The sequence below is a fragment of the Cavia porcellus genome, unplaced genomic scaffold (assembly GCF_034190915.1).
Source record: "Cavia porcellus strain 051 isolate PalLab524CR breed Dunkin Hartley unplaced genomic scaffold, mCavPor4.1 scaffold_10, whole genome shotgun sequence".
Classification (NCBI taxonomy): domain Eukaryota; kingdom Metazoa; phylum Chordata; class Mammalia; order Rodentia; family Caviidae; genus Cavia; species Cavia porcellus.
The window spans coordinates 31798002-31822115 of record NW_026947493.1 but is presented as its reverse complement, the minus strand read 5'-3'; the positions used below and the strand labels follow the sequence as shown (position 1 = coordinate 31822115).

Below are 24114 nucleotides of genomic sequence, written 5' to 3'. Positions count from 1 at the left end.
AAATTCCCAACCCTTTGATGTTGTGATCTTTAGGAAACTACGGATAAACTAAAATGAAATGAGAATAGAGGGGCCAGAGCCAATAAAATGTAACTATAAAGTCTGATTGGTTCCTGTTTTCTTTCTTGAGTCTAGGAAAAAACAACTATCAGGAATATTCTAGCAAACAGAGGATGAATAAAATGAAGCAGTTTAAAAGCTCTTTTCCATCCGATTTTATTTTTAATACAAATATATCATAGAATTAAAGGTCCTCAGATAGTTTTTGAACAAGAATACATTTTCTGTGTCATATCAGGCCATCATTTACACATTAACACTGCAAACAATTTGAGAAACTTATTTACATAAAACACGAAATAAAATTATGTGCAGCATGAGAATGAAAACAACCAATTCGAAGTCCTAAAATTCTGTCTCTATTAATTACTTCACAGATTCAAAATCACACACATCTACAAAAAGAACGTAAGGATTCTCAGTACTCAACATTATTGATAAAGCGAACTAATTTCTCTCCGTCCTGTTTGGCTTCAGACTCTGGGCCTCAGTCCTCCTCCTCCACTGGCGGCTGCTCCGCCCTGGAGGGAGGGGTCACACTAACTCATAGTACTTCCCAGTCAGGGGGTCAAAGTAGCAGTTCAGACACGGGTCATACAGCAGAGTTAGCACTTCCTCGTCCTCTTCCACACTCAGGTCCTCTTCACCTGTGGGGAAGGGAACCACAGAGGCGTTAGCTGCCAGCCTGGCCCGGAGTTCCCCAGCTGTGACGTAAGCAGGGGATGGCAATGAGGCAGGGATCATCGTCTCTCTGGGGGGGATCTTTACGCAGGTGAATGTCAGTCTGAAAACAGGGAATGCTTTGGAAGTGACAAGACTCAACACAGGCTGCGCACAGCTCCGAAGAACCACCAGGGACCCCGAGGGCAGCTGTGCAATAAAGGTCAAGGAGCATAGCACGGAGAAATGAAGGGGAAGGGTCAGAAGGAAGGGACAGGCCTTTTAAAGGACTGAGGAGCTGTGCTTGTTCAGATTAGGGAAACTTGAGTAGGACTGAAAACTTAGTTACCACAGTTCTAAACTACAGGGGCTGGAGCTGGAAAAGCACAGGCAGCACGATTAAAAGACAAGATACTCACTCTAATTTCATCTGTCCTAAAAAGGTTACCAAACAAATAAAATAATGTCACTTATGAATAGAAGATAGACACAGCATAGAACATATACAGAGAACAGCATATCAGGTGAGCTGTACTTCTATTAGTGGCAAAAGTTCTAGATTTGCTGGGCATATAAACATCGCATAATTTTCTTAAGGCAGCCACTGAAATGGTTTGCAGAAAGAGAAATTCTGCTGGCTAAGTCACTAAGAGAGTTTTTAATAAGAGGAATGATATTAAAAGAAAAAAAGTTTCACAAGGATGCTTTCTGAGCGCTTTTACATGCCCAAGTGTTGTGCTAAGTACTTAGGCATTTGGGAGTTGGTCCTTCATTAGCGCAAAGTATTAAGGACCAGGGCAACCAACCGTCTAGGCTGTGTGTGCACCAGGGTCACCTTCTCAAGGGCTTGGGAAGGGACATGAATGTGGCTTGGTAAATAACAGAGGCTCAGTAAAGGCTGGTTGTGAACTGAGCTGTCAGTGCCCAGAGTCAGGGAAGGTGGTGATGGTAGGCTCCCACTTTACCCTGCCAAAATTAACCATGGCTTGGAACATGGTCATGGTTAGGACATTTAGGTCCAAGCGAGGGGAGCCCAAATGGTGAGTGGGGGTTTGAAACTACACCATAGTTATTCTTCTGCCCATCTTTCTTGCAACCATCTGAAACACACAACATGATCCTTTCATAAGCTGGATGCCGGGTAGGGCGCTGGAGGACATAATGACAGTAAGAAACGGTAGCTCCTGGCAGGGAGCACACAGTGCAGTGGGTAGACCATGCCGTCGGCCGACACTTAGGAGCTAAGGGCAGGGCCAGTCATCCTTAAAGAGTGCAGCTCGGCAGAGGAACGAGCAGGTCTGGTTCTGTCTTGGTCCCTCAGGAGCAGTGGTGAGAGAGAGCGCTTTCTCATCCGACCCTCCTGCTCTGTGACACAGGCGGGCGTTATTTTGCCTGTTTCACAGATGAGAGCCAGGGTTTTCAGAGTGAAGCCACTGTCTGAGGTTGCCTGTGAATGACGAGACAGAGTAGGATTTTCACATGGAGAGCTCTTTCTCCCATGCCCTTGGAGCTGAGAGGCTGCTAACCTGAGCTGGCTCTCGTGCCTTGGGTTCCTATGTAATAGGCAAACTGGAGCGCAACGGCGTAAACAGTAAAGCAAAACTTAACCCCATCAGTCAGAAACTGGCAAAGGAACACCTAATTTCCACTTCTCCATCGAATACATTTTCTTGTCTAGCTTCTCAAAAAACCTTAGGAAACTCTGGTTCCCCTCCGAAAAGTCTAGCTGTTGCTGGTCTGGTGCTGACTACTTCAGGACTCATCTGCTCAAATAAGCTCTCAAAATGTCAATGCACTTAAGCCCACCTTTAAAACACCATGCTGGATGCTTTTGTGCAGGAGGTGGTGTTAACACCTTTAATTTGGGAGCCAGTACGGTAAAGTGATTTAAACATGAGAAAAAAAGTTTGATATGTCAAATTCCAGAAACTACTCGTGAGCATGACAGAGTCCGAAAGGGAGGGCCAGACAGAGCTCTCTGGGCACTCTGGGCGTCCTAAGGAGCCTCAAGAATGCAAGCCTGTAAAGGGGCAGTAGCCCTTCTGGTGTGGAGTATGAGGGGAGGTGAGAGAGGTTCGGAGACTCATTGGGGTGCCGGGGGAGGCAGTAGGGCTCCAAGGCAGAAGCGAAGAAAACCCATACATTGGCTCCAGCACCATGGGACTCTTCTGTGCGTGACAGCTGACCTGCAGACGGACACATTTTTTGAGAAGTGTGGGCTGGACTGGGGCTGAGATCAGTGACCCTGCGTCACACTCTCCAGAAGGCTGCCGTTAGCTTTCTTCCTTTCTTTCTTTTCTTTTCTTTCTTTCTTTTTTTTTTTGTCTCTTTCCTTTTTATCGGTACTGGGGATCGAACTCACGACTGCCTGCTTGCAAGGTAGGCGCTTATGCCGCTGAGCTAAACCTCCAGCCCCCGCTTTCTTTCTTTATTCCATCAGCACGGTGGGGGAACTGAGCTTGGACACTAAGACTCATGTACCATGTAGCTAGCTGTTTGGTGTCTTCTGTGCCTGGAGGTTACAAACAAATAAAAATTTAAGCTGGTTTTATTAAATTAGAAAGCTCAACACCCTTCACATCAGTGAGGAATCCTTCAAGATGAAAATAATCATTGTAATGGGCGATGGGTCTTTATCCTCCAACTGCAAAGGGATCAAGGTGAATCCAATTCATTAGTAGAGGTTTCGCTGCATAATGCATACAAGCTGGAGCAGTAACTGCTACATAAATGCATTTGTTCCAACATGTATAGCTACAGAACTGGAGCTTGATGAATTATAACCATGGGGACTAAGAGAGGTTTTGTAGATTTTAGTACCAAATCTTTAAATGGATGAATTTAAAAACTACCAACAATGACATTCATACAAAATTGGGTGAGATTGTAAATAATTTTACATTGAAATAAGTGCTTTAAACTTACATAAAAGGTTTTGTTTTCATTGTAACTCAATTTCCAAAGCCTCCAACATACATCATCTTGCCATTGTAATCCTTATGTAATGAAATTATAATATCACTAAGCCATTACCACTATGATGTCAAGCATTGGGAAATGTTTTGAAAGGTAATTATCCTGCATGGCTATGGGATAATTTTCAATTATATTCTTGGATAGTGTAGAGTTTGTTTTTTCTCAAAATGCTAAATTGCTCCATTTAAAGACTGGCTACAGAAAGCCTAAAAGGACAAATTAACAAATAAAAACATTTTCTGCTACAGAACTGAGAGCATCTGGACAGGAGCCCAAATTACATTTTTACTCTTTTCTATACAATAAAGCCATGCCAGGAAGTAGAATTACCTTTCAGATAACAATCTATTTACAAACTTTGAGCCTCCTCCACTTTGAAATTGGTTAACAGCAGTAACAGAAGCAAAACCGATTAAGCCAGACCAAATACAGCAATTTTGCTGTCCTCCTCTCGATTAGATCAGCTCGGATAAATCACCGTTTTCATTTCATCTTTGAGTACCATTGATATAAATGTTTAACCATCTAATATTCAATGCATTGTAACTGTAGATAGTATGAAACCTATACATGTGAGCTAAGTCTTCAAGCTTACAAATAAACAATGTGACAATAGTTTATCAGATTTAAAATCTCTGAATCAAGATACTCTACTAGATTTTCGATTTTCTGACTCTGCCATGTAGAATATTTTTAAAAAGCGAATGCATTTTATGTCCTATGGATCTTAAGGGCTGATTGAATATATTTTTATGTGCATACTAACACACTATTGTTTAAACAATTCAACAGTGAGGAATTGCCATATGGCAAAGTCAGCCTGAAGATCAATACAGATGACACGTGAAGTAAAATTCTGCTAAGCACAGCACTAGGTGCCTGCACACCCTACTTGTACTATTCCTGTAAGTAGGGCAAAATTAACTTGCATTAAAATCTGGAAGTCTAACTGAACTGCTGAATTTTGTTTTTTGGCAGACTTGTGCCTTCGAATAGGAAAAAGATGAATGACCAACAGTGGGTTAGAAATGTTGAAAAGATATTTTTTTCTATCAGAAAGCTGAACTGTTTTTGGAAGCTGTTATGGTTTATATTCAGATGCCATCCCCCTACCCAAGCCTCATGAAATCATGGATGTGGCCAAATCTAGCATTTGTGATTGGTGCATTGTTTAGCACTTGGATTGGTAGTATGTGTGCTGCACTTGCCCAAGGGTGGAGCCAGAACACAGGGTAACAGCAGGAAGAAGGTGTGTCTTCTTTCTCTTGTGTGGTTCATGCTTTGCTGTTTGTGGTAGCCATGAATGACTGCTTCAGCCATTGCTATGCTACCTTGGAGCCAACTAAACATGGACTGAAACTTGCAAAATTGTAAGAAATAAACCTTCCCTTGCTTCACCTTGGGTGTCAGGTATTTTGTCTCAACAATGAGAAAAAAGTAAGTAAGACAGAAGTTGGTACCGAGGAGTGGGGTCATTCCTGTGACTATACCTGACCATGTGGTCCAAGAGTCTTTGGGAATGGCTTGTGGGAAGAGTTTGGAAAGGTTTGGAGATGTTGCCTGAATGCCTAGAACTGCGACAGCTATGCTGTTCTGTAGGGGACATTCTGGTCAGAGGTCAGGAGACCAGAAGGCTGATAGAAAGACTGCCAGTAAAGATCAGGCTTGGGAGGCTTCTGCTGGGAAGAAGGACTATGTTGGTTGTTGGACTCCACACAATGTGTGTTATGACTTGGCAGAAAGTTTGTCTGCATTTTGCTCGTGCCCAAAGATTTTGCCTGAGACTGAGATTAAGGGTGCCAGATTGACTAATTTGGCAAAAGAAATTTCAAGGCAGTCTAATGTGGAGGCGGTTGGCATGGCTATTGTTGGGGGCTTTTCACCAGATTTAATCTGGTGAATCAAGAGCAAAGAGCCCAGCAGGATGACTTAAAATGTTGTGAGTTTGGCCAGAAAGCTTTGGACTATAAAGATAGTGCTGAGATTTCAATTGCTAAGAAAGAATAGAGAAATAAAAAAGATGGCCTTGGGGAATCCCAGAAATCAGTAGGTCCACACCCTTAGCAGCCTCAAAACTGCAAAACTGAAAGACTTTTCTCGGAAGAGAAAGCTACAGAGTGCCATGTTTCAGAGTGATGGCAGAGGCCACAGGAGGTCCCAAAATGGCATTGGTCGCACCAGATTCCAAAATGGTGGTGAGGTAGAGAAGCTGTTCCTCACAATCAGGTTTAGTAAGCTCAGCAATCCAGGCACTTGACCCCTATAGCCAAAGAGAGAAAAGCCTGGCTATTCCTCCAGCTGGCAGTGGACCTCAGCAACATCCACATGGTGCTGGTTCTAGGGATGGAGAATACATGAGTTCTGAGTTTAAGGCACCTTCCATCCCAATTTCAGAAGCTTTGGGGGCCAGGCAGTGTGTCCTTAAGAGGGCAACATGTAAAGCTGTTTGAGAAGCCAAAGATGCAGTGGGGACCCCAGAAGTTTGGAAAATCCAGGAATGTGTATCATCCAAAGAAAGCTACAAAAATTAGCAGAGGAAGCTTAAGGGAAAAGCTGCAGGAGCTGCAATCACTGGAAGCACCATGGGGGGTGGAGTCTCCCAAACCTTTTGAAGCTTGTGACCAGGTTGCTTGAGATGCTGAGCACGGAACTCCAGGACTTTATGTTTGCTCTGCTGGACGTTGGATTTGTTTTGTTTCCAATTCTTTGTATTTCCCTGTTTGTAACTTTTGGAATGGTAATGTTTATCTTGTGTCATTGTATGTTAGAAGTGTTTAACATTGCTTTCATTTGTACAGGTTCTTACAGCTAAGAGTCTGCCTTAAATCTTGGGAGAGACTTGGGACTTGGACTTTTCAGCAATGCTGAAACTGTTAGGCCTTTGGCAACTCTTGGAGATGGTCTAAATGTCTTTTGTATAAAGGAAGTACATGAGTCTTTGGGAAGTCAGGGGTAGAATATTATGGTTTATGTCCAGATCCACTCCTCAAGCCTCATGCAGTCATGGATGTGGCCAAATCTGGTGTTTGTGATTGGTTCATTGTCTAGTGCTCAGATTAGTGGTATGAGTGCTACACCCATCCAGGGGTGGAGCCAGCATATGGTATAACTGTGAGAAGAAGGCTGGGTCTTCTCTCCCTTGCATGATTTGTGCTTTGCTATTTGTGGTGGCCATGAACAGCTGCTTCAGCCATTGTTATCCTGCCTTGGAGCCAACTAAATATGGACTGAAACTTCCAAAACTGTAAGAAACAAATCTTTCCTTGTTTCGATGTGAGTGTCAAGTATTTTGTCTCAACAATGAGAAAAAAGTAACCAAGACAGAAGGCATAAAACATGCTGTGCTTCAAGCTCCAGTATCATTTGTAGGAACCAGTGTCTGTTGTATTTGGAAGACACCATTTAAAGATCATGTTGTAGGATCTGATGATTAGTTAGGGGTTAAAGCAATTTTGTTCTCTTGAGGTAGTCTCTCCTTACACATGCAATGATACAAATGTGTGCTTATAAATGTGAGGTTTACAACTCTGAATGCATTTTGTCACACATGAAGGAAGGACTAGCCATGCTACTGTGTTCTGAGGCCTACAGGGCTCTAGGCATCCTAAGAGCCTGATTTCAGGGCAGATGTCACCATTGAGCTACAGGAAAATGAACCCCAATTCCTGCAAGGGAAGCTGGGTAAGACCTTTTTGGCTTGCGTGTGGAGGTAAATAGATCTAGATGGTTCTAGAGGAAAGAAGAATGAGCCTCAGACCCTGCAGTGTTTACATTTCTACCAGGGCTCACACCTAGTGCTCCAGAGCAGAAGGCGCCACTTTTCACTCACCAGAGCACTAATTTTCAGCAGAGAAGACAGCCTCTGCCCTGAGAGGTGTTAAGAGAAAATCTCTCTCTGCCTCAAGTTTAAGCAGAGACCAGCAGGCAACTTGCTGTCTCACATGGGAAGGGTTGGGGGCTCTGCACCTGAGAATCCCATGAAGACAGGGAATTACTATAGGAACTAGGAGTTGAGGTGGGGGCACCATAGGACCAAGTAAAGGGCTAAGGAGAGTACCATGTAATCCAGAAGACTTCAATTTTAAAGAGGAATTCCGAAATTGAAGATGTCAGACTAGGCTTTCCATTTGTGTGAGCACATGGGAATTCTGTGGTGATGAGGCAGGGTGGGAGTGAAGTATGCAGACACTGGTTGCACAGGCCTGTGGCAATGCCCTGCATGCACTTGATGGGTCTGCGACCCAGGACAGCTCCTTTGCCTCTCTAATGTGGAGTCGTGACCCTACTCCACACAGGATGAAGCTGGGAGAAGTCATCAGGGAACTATGCACAGAAAACTCCACATGCAGTGCTGGGCACAGTGGTGCTTTAGTACTGCTAGTCTCTGTTATGACTTTCACATCACCAACACTGCTCTTTTGGGGAAAGATATGCTTTGCAACCTAAATAAATCTTTAAGGTACAAAAAAAGATTCAAAGAGTAGCTGAAATTATCTTCATGTTTCCACTGGCTGAAGACTCATTCACTAATCAATTATTTATGAAGAGCATACTATGCTTTGAACACCAAACTTGGATGTCCTGGGGGGCACCATAGATGCTCAAAGAAGTATAACTTTTATTTTTTTATTTTATTAGAACATAACTTGCAGTTCATGCAGTTTAAAATCACACTGGGGAGTGGGTACATGTACATACCATAGCTTTTTTTTTTTTTAATAAAAGTTCCCTTTCCTTCCCACCTCCAATTCCCCTATCCAATTTTTCATTCTTATTGATATTATTAATCATAGCTCATGTTATGGCATATGTCTACATTAATTGAGGTTACTGGGTTCCTGTACATGGCATATATTTATTTTACTGATTTCCCTTTCCTTCCTCCTCATCCAACATGGTTTTTTCCTTGGAACACAGTCATACTGCAAAGAATCCATCTCCCTGCCCTCTTCTATTCATCGCTTGCTACCCTCTTTGTACTTTCCCTCACTCAAATGTCAGATATCATGTAGTATGTAAGCTCGTGTGTCTGGTTTATTTCACTCAGTATTATATTTTTCAGGTACATCCATTTTCCTACAAAATGCCTTGAATCTGTCATTCTTCATAGCAGAGCAGTATTCCATTATATGTGGATAACACGTTTTCTCTATCCAGCCATCTACTGATGGGTACAGAGGTGTTTTCAGAATTTAGCTATTATAACTTATGCTGCTATAGACACTGGTATGCATGTATCACTGTAGTATCATGACTTTAGCTCTTTGGGGAAGATGCCTAGAAGCATGATATCTGGGTTATGTGGAATTTCTAATTTTAGTTCTTTGAGAAATCTCCATATAGGTTTCCATAATTGTTGTACTAGTTTATATTCTAGTAATGACAAAGGAGAGTTCCTTTTTCACCATAGCCTCATCAGCATTTGTTATTGTTTGATTTCTTAATGATTGGCATTCTTCTGGAGGAAGATGGAATCTTAGCATTGTTTTAATTAGTACTTCTCTAAGAGATGTTGAATATTTTTTCAAGTATTTGTTGGCTATTTGTATTTCTTCTTTTGCGAAGTATCTGTGCATTTTTCTTGTCTAGTTCTTGACTGAATCTTTAATTTTAGGTAGTTTAACTTTTTTGAGTTCTTTGTATAATGTAGATATTAGTTCTATGTTTGAGGAGTAGCTGGCAAAATTTTTCCCCCCTTCTGTAGGCTGTCTCTTTATTCTACTGATTATTTTGCTATATAAAAGCTGTGTAGTCTGACATAATTTCACTTTTGATTCTTGTTATTTCTTGTGCAATTGAGGTTCTGTTTAGAAAATCCTTTCTTATATCTATGTCTTCAAGTGTTTCACCTATTTTATCTTCTAGTAGGTTTAATGCTTTTATTTGATTCATTTTGATTTTAACTCAGTATATGGTGAGAGATAAAGGTCCAGTTTCAATCTTCTACACACAGATAACCAGTTTTATCAACTTCCCACTGTTGAACAGGCTGTCTTGCCTTCAGCATATGCTTATGGCTTCTCTGCCGAAGATCAAGTAGTGGAATGCGTCTGTGGAAGTTTCTGTATCCTCAGTTCTGACCAGGTCCTTGTTTTTGTTGGAGTACCATGCCATTTCTATTACGTTGCTTTACAGTATAGCTTGGAGTCAGTTTTATGGCTTGTATCTAGATGTGTGCGCAGAGTCTCATGCAGTCATAGGTAGGGCTTTCTGGAGGGTGGGTGGCCGGGATAGAGTGTACGGGACAGAAAGGGGGCTGCTGTTTTCACTGCTGCTTGCTGCTGCTGCTCCTTCACTGCGTGTTGCCTTCGGCCTGTTTGCTCTGTGATGTCACCCCGTTTTGGAGCCACCCAACTATGAACTAAAATCTGTGAGCTGCAATAAACCTTTCCACCTCTAACCTTCGGTGCTGGGTATTTAGTCTCAGGAATGAGAAAAAGAAACTAAGACACTTAGGTGCTGCTACACCCTCTTCTTCATTCTTACTGTCCGACACTGCCTTGTTGTTCTGGGTCTCTTCTGGTTGCGTATGGATTTTAGGATTGCTTTCTCTACATCTGTAAAGTATGCTGTGGAATTGTGATTGAGACTGTACTGAATGTGGTTAACAGCTCTGGAGTATGGTCATTATGACAATTCTGATTCTGTCTATCCAGAAGCAGGGATGTCTTTTCATCTTCTGACGTTCTCTTCAATTTCTTTTTTCAGAGTATTGTTGTTTCTTTGTCGATGTTTTTCACTTCCTTGGTTAAGTTAATTCCTAGGTATTTCCCTTTTCTTGAAGACACTGTAAATGGTATGATTTCAACATTTCCTTCTAATCCTATTCAACTGGTGTACACAAATGCTTGATTTCTGTGTGTTGGCCGTGTATCTTGTTACGTTGCTGAAGTTCATTATTACTCTTTTTTTCCTATATGTACCCTTTATTTCTTTCTCTTGTCTAATTTCTCTGGCTAATATTTCAAGTACTATGTTGAACAGAAGAGATAACTGTGGGTATCCTTGTCTTTTTATATTTATTTAAGAGAAAAAAGACAAAGAAAAGAAAGAAAAAAAGCAAAAGAGACAAACAAACAACAACAACAACCCCAAAACATTAACAGTATAGGTTTTCTTTTCCTTTCCTTTCTTCTTCTTCTTCTTCCTTTTTTTTTGGTCTTTTTGAGACGGAGTTTCACTATGCAGTTCAGGCTGGCCTTGAACTCACTTTGTAGCCCAGGCTGGCCTTGAACTTGCAGCAATCCTCCTGCCTCAGCCTCTCAAATGCTCGGGTTACAGGTGTGAGCCACCATGCCCAGCTCCACAGTACAGGTTTTCAAAACAAGATTATGGGAATTTAACAATGGTTATAATATTGCATATGGTTACCTTAAAACTGGTTCCTTAAATTACTAGATAAGACATGTAAAATTGATCTGATCATGAGTATTAATTGTTCTTTTTCCAAGAACTAATACAATTAGTAGTATAGTCATTTTAGCTATCTTATGTACACACACACACACACACACACACACACACACAAAGTTATGTCTTTTTCACTTTCCCTTCTTTCCTCCTATCCCCTATCCCAGTTACTTTTCTTCTTTGAGCTGTTTCTTACCTTTACACAATATTTACTATAGATTTTAGATTGTGTTTGCTCTTTCAGTTTCTCACACTAGGGAGACAATATGGTGTTTACATGTGTGATTTTGTTTTAGTTCACTTATGAGTATGGGCTCAAGTTGTGTCCAGTTAATTGTAAAAGCCTTGATGCAATCTTTCTTTATACCTGAGTAGTACTCCACTGCATAAAAAATACCATGTCTTTTTACCCATTCTTCAATTGATGGTCACTTGGGCTGTTTCCAAGATTTGGCTATTACAAATTGGGCTGCTATAAACATGGGTAGACATATGTTATTGTAGTATGATGTTTTCAATTCTTCTGGGAATATGCCCAGAAGCGAGATAGTTGGGTCAAATGGAACATCTAATCCTAGCTTTTTGAGGAACCTCCACACTGATTTCCACAGTCTACATTCCCACCAACAGTGCAGCAGAGTTCCTTTTTACCTGCAGCTCCTCCAGCATTTGTTATTGGTGGTTTCTTGATCCTGGCCATTCTTTCTGGAGCGAGATGGAATCTCAATGTTGTTTTAATTTGCAACTCTCAAATGACCAATGATGCTGAACATTTTTTCATGTATTTATTTGTCATTTGTAGTTCTTCATCTGAGGACTGTGTGTTCATCTCAGATGCCCATTTTGGTGGGGTATCCTTGCTTTGTTCCTGATTATAGGGGGAATGCTTTGGTCTTTCCCCTGTTAGTATGATGCTGGCTATTGGTTTGTCATTTATAGATTCATCATGTTCAGTTTCAGTCCTTCTACATGCATGTTATGAAGTGTAACTTTTAGTATTAGCGTATTAGGTAACGTCAAGTGACTGTGGCAGTAATAGGAGGACCTTACGAGGCTTTCGCCAATGGAGTACAGCAGCAGCCAGGCTGGTGGCTTTTGTAAATTCTTTGCTAGTAATTTGGATGTTAAATCTGAAAAATAAGCATTTTCTGCCTATTTATATCTCATGGGAGGCTGAGCAATGTTACAAAAAAAATCCTCCACCACACTGGCATAAAGAAGGTACAAGAATGTAGTTTTGTGAGCCTAGCACTGGAATGCTTTCCTCACTCAAGAGCTGTGTGAATGGCAGGCGAGGTCAACAGGCTGAAGGGAGAGGTCATTATTATTCCAATTCTGAGCTGCCAGGCATGAATAATTTAAGGATCGTATCTGTAAAGGAACAAATGTCAAGAACAAATAGACAACCATTCTTTGCGCATGGTACAGTTCATTTTCAAAAGGTCAGTTTCATAGTTTTCTTGAGTAAGTTCTGAAATCTTAACTTTCCATTTTTACATTTCACCTGAGCTACAGGAAAACACATTTTTAGTAAGTGTTAAAGGCACCTGTGCTTGTGGTAATTGATATTCGGAAGTATATTACAGCCCTGGAGGAGCTGGGAGAGCCGGCTGCTCCTCCATGCAGCTGGGTCCTTGTGCGGGGCCATTCTTTCTGGCTGCTCGGCTCACAGGAAGGTGGCATTTATACACTTGAGACGTTCTGGCCCAGGAGCAACTGGCTGTGACACAGACTGCTCCCGAATGGGGAGGGGAGGGGAACCTCTGGCATGGCCAGATGTAACTCGTAGATTTCCTTTCGCATGGCCCAGGCAACCACAGTAGAATTCTGCGCTGGTCAGACCATCTTTGCTCACTGTTCAAATGCCGTCGTACCTTCAGCTGGGCAAATGCTTTGGTCTGCAGTTCTGATGACGGTGTGGGGTGAAGCCCACCACATCCCTGCTATGAGTGCAGTGAACTGTGTGGGAGATGGGGTAATGACATGGCCACACCTGAGTGGGTCATCATGAGAATTAAAGTGCTCCTGTAGGTCCAGAGAACAGCGAAATGAGACGATTTCCCAGAAATCCTGTGAACCAGCCCTCAGTTACACTCACGTACCAGGGAAGTGTTGCATCACAGTGGCACTGATGTGCACCAAGCCTGGTTCCAGATCTCACCCTCCCCGAGTGGGCACTGAACCTCTTCAGCCAAAGTGAGGGAGCTGGAACCGCACTGGAATTTGCAAGGCTCATCCCAGCCCAGGGCAGGATTCTGAGAGCCAAACCTCCCCTGAAGCTCTGCTTTTATCTCTTCCATACTTTGGGATTCCATATGAGATTTCATTTGAAGTAAAAAGTTTTCACTGCTTATAAACAAAGTTCTAGAGCCACTGCCTAAGGTGATCTGTAACTTTTAATTGCTAGAGTATACAGATTTAACTTCAGTAGTCTCAGATTTGAATTTAGATATATACTAGATATACAAAAACAACACACCTCAAAACAACTCCCCCAAGCTGCCTGAAAATACTACCCCAAGAAGCAAAACCCACAAAAACTGAAGCGAACATCAGATTTCAATGCATTTTTCTGCTTTTTGTGGTTTTTATAAGAAATGACTAGTTTGAGAACAATCCTCAACCTTCCTTCCCTTTATACCGCTTTGTCTTTTTCTGAGAATTTAGAGAATCTTATATATTCCAGAAACTGCACAGAGATCAGAAACCCAGGAGTGAACAAGCTGCAAAGTCTCTGTTCCTAAATGTTCTGTGCCTATGTAGGAAGAGGGACAGCCAATAAGTAACCCAGGACTATGACTGAGCAGGCCCTGGAGAGCACCTCATGCAGTGGAGCGGGACGTGATAGGCAGGGTCTGACCCTCAGGCAGGGCTGCCCAGAAGGCCCGAGCCCAGGCTGGCGGCCCATGACCTGGGGGCCTGTGCTGTCTTCCTACTGCTGCGCTGGCCCTGCCCTCCTGTCACTTCTGAGAAGTGTGTGTGGCAGGATGCTGGGCAGACCCAGGCCCACAGCAGTGACAGCGGCTCCTTTCCTTTCTAAGAACTTGGACTCTGAAATGTTTGGATCTGTACATCAGAACTTCTCAGCGGAACGATAGTTTGCCAGTTCCTCATTTTATATATTACTTTTTGAGCAGGCAATCTATTTACCTGAGTCAAAATCCAGAGAGTATAAAAATCAGGTGGTATGGCTCTAGAACCAGGAAGCGTGGGTTCAAATTCTAGATCTGCCACCAAATTGTGTGACCTTGGGCAAGTTATTTAAGGATGCTGTGTCTCAGTTTCCTCAGCCGTTACACACACACACACCTGCACATGCAAGTGCGTGCACACACACACAAACACAAATACACACCCCTGTGCAGGTATACATGCACACGCACACGGTGCCCTCCTTATGTGGATGGTGGGAGGCTGAATTGAAGACTCAGCAGTGTTTCGGTTTAAAACAGCAAATCCAAACAAAAGGCACCATGTGACTGAAACCCCAGAGGGTCCCGGACCACCACAACCCTGCCTCCCTCCTCCTGATGACAGACACTGGAAACATGGGCTCTTTGTTTCCTCTGACAACCACTTTATAGGAACAGATGAGAACCCTGTCTTGGTGTATGAGTAAGTAATAACTAGGAACACGTAACTATTATGGTTAACCTTTACTGTTACCATGTAAAAGTTAATCCGATGAGATTAGGCGTGTTCAGGTGGTAGGGCTGTAGGCTGTAAAGTTAACAAGTGGGAACAGTAACTGTCTTTTTCTTTTTTATCGGCACCGGGGATTGAACTCACGACTGCCTGCTTGCAAGGCAGGCGCTTACGCCGCTGAGCTAAATCCCCAGCCCCTTTCTTTTTTATTTTATTGGTATGCTTTAGACACACAGAGGAATAACATTTGTACCTGTGTATCTTGCTTTTCCCCCATTCCCCTCCTCCTTTTAGCCCCTCTCCTTGCTTTGTTTCCAGTTTTCCTTCTATTCTTTTTCTTGTCACTTCTCCCCCTCCCTTGTTCCTCTTTTCATTTGAACATTTTTCTTTCCATTTCCAAATATCTATTATAAATTTTCGCCCTTCTTTATAATTTCGTGTTCTCAAACAAGAGCGATATTTACACATATGTGTCCAATTTATTTAATTAAGAGGATAGTCTCAAGGTGCATCCATTTACCTAGAACTGTCTCAAACTTATCCTTCTTTATGGCAGATTAGTACTCCACAATATTAAAAAAAAAACCCCACCTCTTCTTTATCCATCATTTTAGTTACTTTTCTCTCATTACTGAGACAAAATACCTGACACCCAGAGTTAAAGGAGGAAAGTGTTATTTAGCTCAGTTTGTGGAGGATTCAGTCTATATTCAGCTGGGTGTGAGTCAGGGCGGCACAGCACAGGGGCACCAGCTGAAGGCAGCAGAGGACATCAAAAAGAACAAGAGAGACAGAGAGAAAGAAACAGAGACAGAGAGAGAGAGAGACAGAGAGAGAGAGACAGAGAGAGAGAGACAGAGACAGAGACACAGAAAGAAACAGAGAGAAAGAAAGACAGAGACAGAGAGATAGACACAGAGAGAGAGAGACCTTTTTTTTGTTCTTTACATTATCCCAGTCACAGGGTTAGAGTGGTGCTAATCCAATCAGTGGACTGAGCCAGCAATTACTCACCCTTAGTCCCAGCATTGCACTGCAAATCAATCATGCACTCAAGATTCGGTCACCTCCAAAAAAACCCTAAGACCTCACGAAGTTTTGGGGAAACATCTAGTCACAAACCATAACATCCACTCACTGGTTGATGAGCACTTGGGCTGTTTGTAAGGTTTAGTTATTACGAACTCTGCTGCTATGAACATGGATGTCCATATATCACTGTAATCTGATGTTTTTAATTTTTTCGGGAAGATATCCAGAAGAGGAATAGCTGTGTCCAGTGGTACCTCTAGTCTTGAAGAATCTCCACGCTAATTTCCACAGTGGTTGCACCAGTCTGAACTCCCACCAGCCACGGAGAAGGGTTCCTTTTTTCCTAAAGCCCTGCCAGTATTTGTTACTGATTGATTTCTTGATAATAGCCATTCATTCTGAGGTGAAATGGAATCTCAGTGGTGTTTTAATTTGCATCTCTTGAATGATCAGTGATTTTGAACATATTTTCATATATGCCACTTGTATTTCTTCATCTGACCAGTGTCTATTCATTTCAGAGTCTAATTTTTGGACTGAGTCTTCAAATGTGCTGTGTGTGTGTGTGTAAGTGTGTTTTAGTTCTTTATGTATTCTAGACACTAGCCCTTTGTCTGATGAACAGCTGGCAAAATTTTTCTTCCCACAGTGTGGGTTGTGTCCTCACTAGGTTGCTGGTTTCTTTTACTGTGTAAAAGCTTTTTAATAAGATTAAATCCTAGTTGTTGATTCTTTGTGATAGTTTCTATGTGATCAGGTTTTGTTCATAAAGTATTTGCCTATGTATATGTCTTCAAGAGTGCTACCTACCCTATCTTCCAGAAGATTAAATGTTTCTGTTTTTCTACTTAGATCTTTGATCCATTTTGATTTTAGTTTGATGTATGGTGAAAGATATAATTCTAGTTTTAATCTTTGGCATATGGAGAGCCAGTTTTTCCAGCACCATTTATTAATGAGGCTATCTTTCTTCTAGTGAAAGTATTTGGCTCCTTGTCAAAGATAAAGTGGGTAAGTATGTTTAGAGTTGTTTTTGTGTCTTCTAATCTGTTCCTCAGGTCTTTTTTCCCCCAATACCATGGTGTTTTTTTTTTCAATCACAGTTAGCTTTGTAATACAATTTCAAGTCAGAGATTATGATGCCACCTGCCTTGCCTTTGTTGCCCAGAATTTGTTTTCAGAACTGCTTTTGCTACTCTAGGTCTCTCCTGGTCCCACATGAATTTTAGGATTGTTTTCTCTAATTCTGTGAGATATGCTGTTGGAATTTTGATTAGGATTGCATTAAAACTGTGTAAGAGTTTTGGAAGTATGTCCATTTTCACTACATTAGTCCTCCCTACCCAAGAACAAAGGCTATCTTCCCATTTTCTGATATCTTCTTCCATCTCCTTTTCCAGAGTACAGCAGCTTTCAATGTAGGGGTCTTTTACTTCCTTTGTCAGATTGATTCCTAGATATTTCATTTTTGAGGGGCTGCTATTGGGAAAGCTATTGCAGGAAACAGTAACTTTTGAGGGTATTAATTAACTGCAAACCCCTGAAGTGTATCAGGAAAGGTTTCTTTTACTGTGTAGAAGCTTTTTAATAAGATGAAAGCAGATAGGAGACACTGGTGTGGGGTGGAATTAACTGCAGACCACTCAGACACCCGAGAGAAGCAGAAACTGATAGAAATTGAGGGCAGCAGGCAGACAGAGGCCTGCTCTAGCACATTCCTATGATCTTCTGAACTTCATTTGTTGATTTGCTCTCATGGAAGTTCTGTTTACCTTTCACATAATGGATCCTGCTGTCAGAAGTGGACCTTCCCTGGTGACTTTAAGATGACCTGCCAGCCACTTCTCACTGCTATGTATCTTGGGTGTCTTTGCTCAAGGATTGTGCCCTGCTTCCTGTGGCTTATGTAAGGTGTGTAAAATAGCGCATTATTTGTTCCCTCCAGCAAGGTCTCTGCCTGACAGGCAAGATTCTGTTTTTCTGTCATAAGTAATTATAAATGTATACCTCTTAGAAGATTCTCGATTGGAGGGGCATCATCTATTTTTACCTGTACAGTAAATCATGGAGACATCTCCATCCCTTGGCCGGCCAAAATGTACAACTCAGATATATGACTCTCACTCTGAATTCTCCAGGTCTGAAGAAAAATGGAACGCTATACTTTCTCCCTGGGGTAGTTAGGGAGGAAAACAAAACAAAGCAAAGCAAACCAAAACAAAACACTGGGCACTTTGTTGGAGCAACTGATACTGGTTTACCCCACCTCTGCTTTTTAAACTTCAAATACAGCACTTCCTTCAAAATTCAACCCAGAAGACCGTATTGGTGATGGCACTCTGAGGCTGTCACTCCAGTTATGCACGTGAGACCACCGCCATCTTCCATCTCAACCCCTCTGCTTTCCCGGAAGGTTCTTTTATGCCTCGTCTCCATGGTGTCCCAACAGTCCAGCTCTTTTCTTACAGCCAGAAACCAACGGCCCATCTACATGGTTCCAGGTTGCAGTTTCATCCCTGCCGCCGCCAAGCGTGTACGTTCCCATTACCTGTAGAGCTTTGTGTCGGCCTTTGTTTTAGAAAGCTAATGAGAACACATGCAGGCTCACGTAGGCTAAAGGTGGGGACACAGTCTGAGCACGCAACATTAGGTGAATTCGTCACTGTGTGGTCACAGAGTGAGCCTATGCAAACCTATGAAATAGGTCAGTCACTTGGTGTGACCTCTCAGCCCATCAAAGGACATGGCAAATGGGGTGCAGAAGGCTGCTGGTGGTCACACATGCCTGCTGTTTTACAGTGAGCTGGCTTTTTAAAAAAAAAGTAGAAAGAGTATATTCTAACACTGAAAAGCAAATCCATAAACCAGCAACGTGGCTGTTTATAACTGCCGAGTGGTATCATGTACCACCATAATTGCATGGTCTACATTTTCCCGCAACCAGCACCACGAGAGATGAACCGATACCGCACTGTGCTATGATACTATGATGGCTCTGATGATAGGAACTTTTAATGCTATTATCATCTTATAGAGTACAGCTTACAAATGACTAGGACATCATTATGCAGAGCATGACCTTACACTGGTGATGCACACTATTGTAAGTACTTCATACACGGTACCTCATTGGATCTCCACAAGAAAATATCAGGTGGGGACTACCTGTTGTTAGTTATTTCACAGATGCGGTGACTAAAATCGATAAAGGTCACATTGTGGGTATGATAGATCTGGAAGTCAGATGAAGGTCAACTGAATACTAAAAGCATGCTCTTATGCCTTAAACAATTATTTTCTCTGGGATTAGTTTTTGGAAGGATGGGGACAATTTCTCTCTATATTGTTTAGTTGTAAAGAACCTATCACCCTAAAACATGAAGCATGGGTTACCTCATTTTGGGTGTATAAGTCTCAGTGACAACAGTGGCATCTCAAAGTTACTGATTTTCTTTACAGGAAATTATTTTTTGATGCATAGCATGTTTTGCATTCCTACCTGGAGCACTCAGACTTCCAGAGGAGTCCAGGTGTTGCTTTGATGACTGGTTACCAGGAGGAATAATTGGTGGGCTCAGTACACTTAACCAGTCCCTGCGAAAGAAAGCAAGAAGAGGAAGTGAGCGAACAACACGTCTACAATTCCACGTACAGATTCCATGTTTGGTCTGGATTTTCAGCTCTCTTAAGTTTTCATGAAGAAACATGTTTTGATCTTTTAGATGAACACAGAAAAATAAAATGTCCAGATATTAACATACAGTTTTATAAACTGGTTAACGTGGTGCCAAATTGGTTAAACTGGTTTACCATCCAGCTATATTGATTAAGTGATGACTATTCTGTTCAAGAGTTTGCTATTGCTATTAAAGTGCAACACAGTTTTTCCCACATAAGAAAATTATTTCAGTGACTTGGAAGAAACACAGCATGGTAAGAAGGCCTGATAAAAATCACATATCACATGTCATGGATGACAACATATGACTCAAAACAACTTAGGAGAAGTCATGGAGTCACCATGATGGTGGAGTCAGGGTGCTTTAATTCAGGGCTGCAGACATGCAAACAGCAGGCGCAGAGGAGCAGAGGAGGCAGAGTCACTCGCGGTGCAGGGTGAAGCCGTCCCACATGCCCTGCCCCTCCTCCACTCCCTGCCCTGTGCTCAGACTTCCAGCTTCATCCTCCAGTCTCTACTTTTCTTCCTGCTCCATAACACCCCCAGCCTCCTGCTCCCTTCAGTACATACCTGGGTGGCTATGATTCAAGATGATGACATCCAGAAAACCTGACTCACTGTGCACCTCACCCCAAGCCTTTTCATCTCTACTCACTCCTGGGCACCTTAGGTGTAGGCCGGCCAGGCCAGAGAAAGCCCAGGATTTCCCACTGTGAATTCTATTTCTTTTATGGATGTTGACATCCTGCATTGTTTGCCTTTTTTCTTCTTGACTGAACAAGTTCTCTCTATCTTTGGGTTTTCATACTGCATATTTATCCTCGGAGAGTCTCCCAACGGAGATCACCAGCCCTCAAAGCCAGTGCTGGCTCCGTGTTCCTGAAGAAAAAAGTTGGCCAAGTCTGTTAATATTACTAAGCCTTGTGGAAAATAGAGATAATGAGAGTACCCCCAGACTTTGGATGGTAGGATCAAATAAGAAAGAAGTGCATGAGCTATAATAAAGAAGGATAAATTTGAGTCATTTGTAGGGAAACAGGGGTACTTTGACTAAACAAAGCTAAGTAAAATAAATGAGACACAGAAGGTTAAGTACTGCATGGGTTCTCTTACATGAAAGACCTAAAATATAAGTGCTTTCAGGAGCAAAATAAAAATAGATGGTAGGCTACATGTAATGTATTAACTCTTGTTATTCTATTTTGCTATTATGAAATTTTACTTTCCTTCTTTTTCTATAAAAAAATAGATGGTGGGAAACTGGAAGACAGATTTTGTGAAGACAAGGGACCTGAGGATGGGGAAAGATGGAAGGAAGAGAGAAGTAACAAGGGTCCAGATGCGCTATGTGTTTGTACCAACTCCCCACAAGGAATGTCCTTCACTTGTATCAGAACTGACATCAATAAAAACTTTTTTAAAGTGGGTGGAAAACATTTGGCATGAATCTAGACACGGTTACACTCCATGAACTCCAGCTGTGCCACTGTCACCTTCATCATCAACAGGGATCATGGTGTGGCTCTACTCACACGGTAAGCCAGGAGGGAACTTGATTTTGTTGGAATCAAACCAGTAAAGGATGATAAGGTGATTTCTAGCTCACACAGCTGAGGTATTTCTTGCAAGCCCCTCACTTCTCTGGTAAAAAGGATTTTAAAGTAAAAATGACTCAGTTCCTATCTGTAGTATTTTCAGAGACTCTGAGTCATCTCTGGGTGATGGCTGGTGGGCCGAGGGAGGTGGATGTGCTGCATAACTGAATTTAACAGCAACTCAGTAAGGATGGCAGAGAGGGTTTGTCATAGCCTTCCCAGCAGATGGGGCACTTTATAATAAGCACCATTTACTTAGTCCACTTAAATGTAGCAGACCCAAAAAATCTCTGGGTTACAGAAATTACAGAGTCATATACAAATTACCAGCTTTGTGTTTTTTTTTTTTTGTGGTACCAGGGTTTGAACTCATGACCTCGTGCTTGCCAGGCAGGCACTCATGCTGCTGAGCTAAATCCCCAGCCCTAAATTACCAGCTTGATGACCGTCACTCACTGAGAGTGACGAAGAGCAGGGACAAACAGGAAACAATAATGCTAGGGTCTGATGGCACCCCTTCTCTGATCAGAAAGTGTCATAGTGGGGTGGGAGTTCTCAGTCCACGGAATCTGAGAAATATAGGTGGCATTCGTTGGATGCATGTTATGAAGAGCAAGATACTCACTTCTTAGGCTGTGGTCTGATTAAGGCTATTCTTTCCTAGCAGCTACCCTGGGTGGCATAGGGTTCTTTTTGTAATTGAAGAAAGGTTGGATTTACAGGAAGTCCTGTACATCCTACATCTTTAGATACCCAAATAACCTTTTATCATGTTTGCTTTCAGTCAATTGATAGGGCTTTGTAAACTACATCCTGGGTGCCAAGAATGGCTCTGTCTGCTTTTACATGGCCTGCAAACTAACTTCACAATTGACACCTTTAAATGATTAAATGTTTAACATAATCTTTCATGACCCGGGAAAGTTATACGAACTTCAAAGTTTGGTGTGCACAATAAAGTTCTATTGGAATACTGCTGAACTCCTTTATTTCTGTAATGTCGGTGCCTATTTCTGTGCCACCATGGGAGGTTCATGATTTATCATCTGGTCCTCTATAGGAAATGCTGATGGCCCTTGACCTCTAACGATAGATTCCTCCAGTGCTAATCCAGTACTACACACTCACTGTCTTCTTTCCTCTTTCCATTTCTGTAGGTCTCTTCTATCAGAGAGGATCGTGGCTCCGTTATCCTCATGTATTTACTTATTTCCTGAGTTACAGAAAAAGCCCAAAATAGTTTCAGAATTGCTAAGCAAAACAAAGGAAAAAACCCATTAACACAAAGCAGAAATGAAGACAAACAGCGCACTCCACACCCATTCTTCAGAGCTGTTTGCTATTGTTGTTGGCCAAATATTCTGTGCACAATCCATGCTGTGGTTTCTCCCTGGGCTCAGTGTTGTCATCTGCATCTGAAACACAATCACCTGCCTTTGACTGTATTACATTTTAGGTCTTTTTCTTCCATTCTTGCTGATTTCTATTATTTTTAACTGTTGAATATATAAAAGATTAACACAGCCAAAATAAAAAATAGAAAAGACAATTGGTTGTGGTGCTGTTCTTTGCTTCATTTTGGCAAAACAAACGTGTACAGGTCTATTTTAGCAAACCCCCTTTCAATACAAAAGGTAGCCTTCTGTGGTTACTCGTGTCTTGTTTTCAGGTAACACATCCTGGCAATCATTCCCCATCAGTTCCTAGACAGCCTCCTCATTCTTAGTATGGCTGCTTAATTCTCCACTCTGTGGATTCACTATCCTTTACTTTTCTACTGCTGTACGTTTGGACATGTTTCCAATATTTTATAATTACTGCAATTAACACTGCAATGCATAATCTTTGACATGTCTATTTTTGTACACTTGGAGGTGCACCTTCAAGGCAAAGTCCAGGAAGTGGATTCCTGGAATAAAAGGGAAATGCATACTCAGTGTCGTTAGATACTGACCAAACTCCCTCCCCATTGTGGTGCTGTATCCACTTTCTCACCAGCAGGGGATGAGTGTGCTGGCTCCCCAAGAGCAAAGCCACATGCCTGGTCAAGCTTTTAAATGATCCCCAGCCAGACACACGGAAACTGGTGTCATCAAGTAGTTCTGATTTGGATTTGCTCTCGTTATGAGTGGAATGGCTGTGCTTATGGCCACCTATACAGTGCCCATGTACACATAGTGCACTCTGGGTGTCTCCCAGGGTCTTTTGCCCCTTCTGTCATATTGTTTCTTTCCCTCACTTTGTCATTTTTGTTATTGTGTTTTCTTTGCCATACAAGTTTTTTTTTCTTTTTATGTGGCCAAATGTATCATTTTTTTATTGCTTTATATGTCAAGTCATAGCTTCTCTGTGCAACTAGATTTTATAGGAATTTATCTGTGTTTTCTTCCAGTTATTTTCCTGGCTTTTTAAATATGGGATTCAGATTTCAGATCCATTTATTTTAGCATATGATGTGAGTTTATTCTGGTGTAAAGTGTATCTAATTTTCTTCTTTCTTTTCTTTTCTTTTCTTTTTGAGACAGGGTTTCCTTATGCAGTTCAGGCTGGCCTTGAGCTCACTTTGTAGCCCAGGCTGCTCTCAAATTCACAGTGATCCTCCTGTTGCAGTCTCCTGAGTTCTGGGAATACAGGTATGACCCACCATGCCTAGCTGTCTCCTTTTTTAAATTTAAATTTTTATTTTTTTTTGGCACCAGGGAGCAAACTCAAGACCTCACGCTTTCCAGGCAAGTGTTCATACCACTGAGCTAAATCCCTGCCCTTGTTTCCTTTTTTTGAGATAGGTTCTTTCTTTTTTTTCCCTTTGTACTGGCAGTCACATTTAGGACCTCACACTTGCAGGCAGGCACGGTGCCACGGAGCTACATCCCTGGCCTCTGATAGGTTCTTGCTGTGTAGTTCAGGCTGGCCTTGAACTTTCATTGATCCTCTTGCCTCAGCCTCCCAAGCACTGGCATTACAGATGTGTGTACCATGCCTAACTAATTTTCACTTTTCAAAATGAGTATGGGGTTTAAGTGACTAATTATATTACTTTAATACAGATTTTAAAAG

At 42.0% G+C, this 24114-nt stretch overlaps 1 protein-coding gene and 1 long non-coding RNA gene across 4 annotated transcripts in view; one reads left to right on the top strand and one right to left on the bottom strand.

Annotated features, from left to right (window-relative positions):
* Positions 1-200: 200 nt before the first annotated feature.
* Positions 201-24114, bottom strand: part of Cfap20dc (CFAP20 domain containing) — a 274176-nt gene continuing 250262 nt past the window's right edge. For 2 of the 3 annotated variants that reach the window (XM_013144025.3, XM_023561671.2), the window contains 2 exons: positions 19283-19377; positions 201-707 (listed from right to left, as the gene is read on the bottom strand). In XM_013144025.3, the coding sequence (XP_012999479.1) occupies positions 595-707; positions 19283-19377 (208 nt within the window). In that variant the 3' untranslated portion in view covers positions 201-594. Of the gene's footprint in view, positions 2168-19282; positions 19378-24114 lie in introns of all 3 variants that reach the window. The other variant, XM_063257179.1, reaches the window with a different exon arrangement.
* On the top strand, positions 660-22580 carry LOC134477866 (uncharacterized). The gene is made up of 5 exons (XR_010050110.1): positions 660-771; positions 18076-18316; positions 19243-19449; positions 20712-20997; positions 22215-22580. It is a non-coding gene; the product is annotated as an uncharacterized LOC134477866 (long non-coding RNA).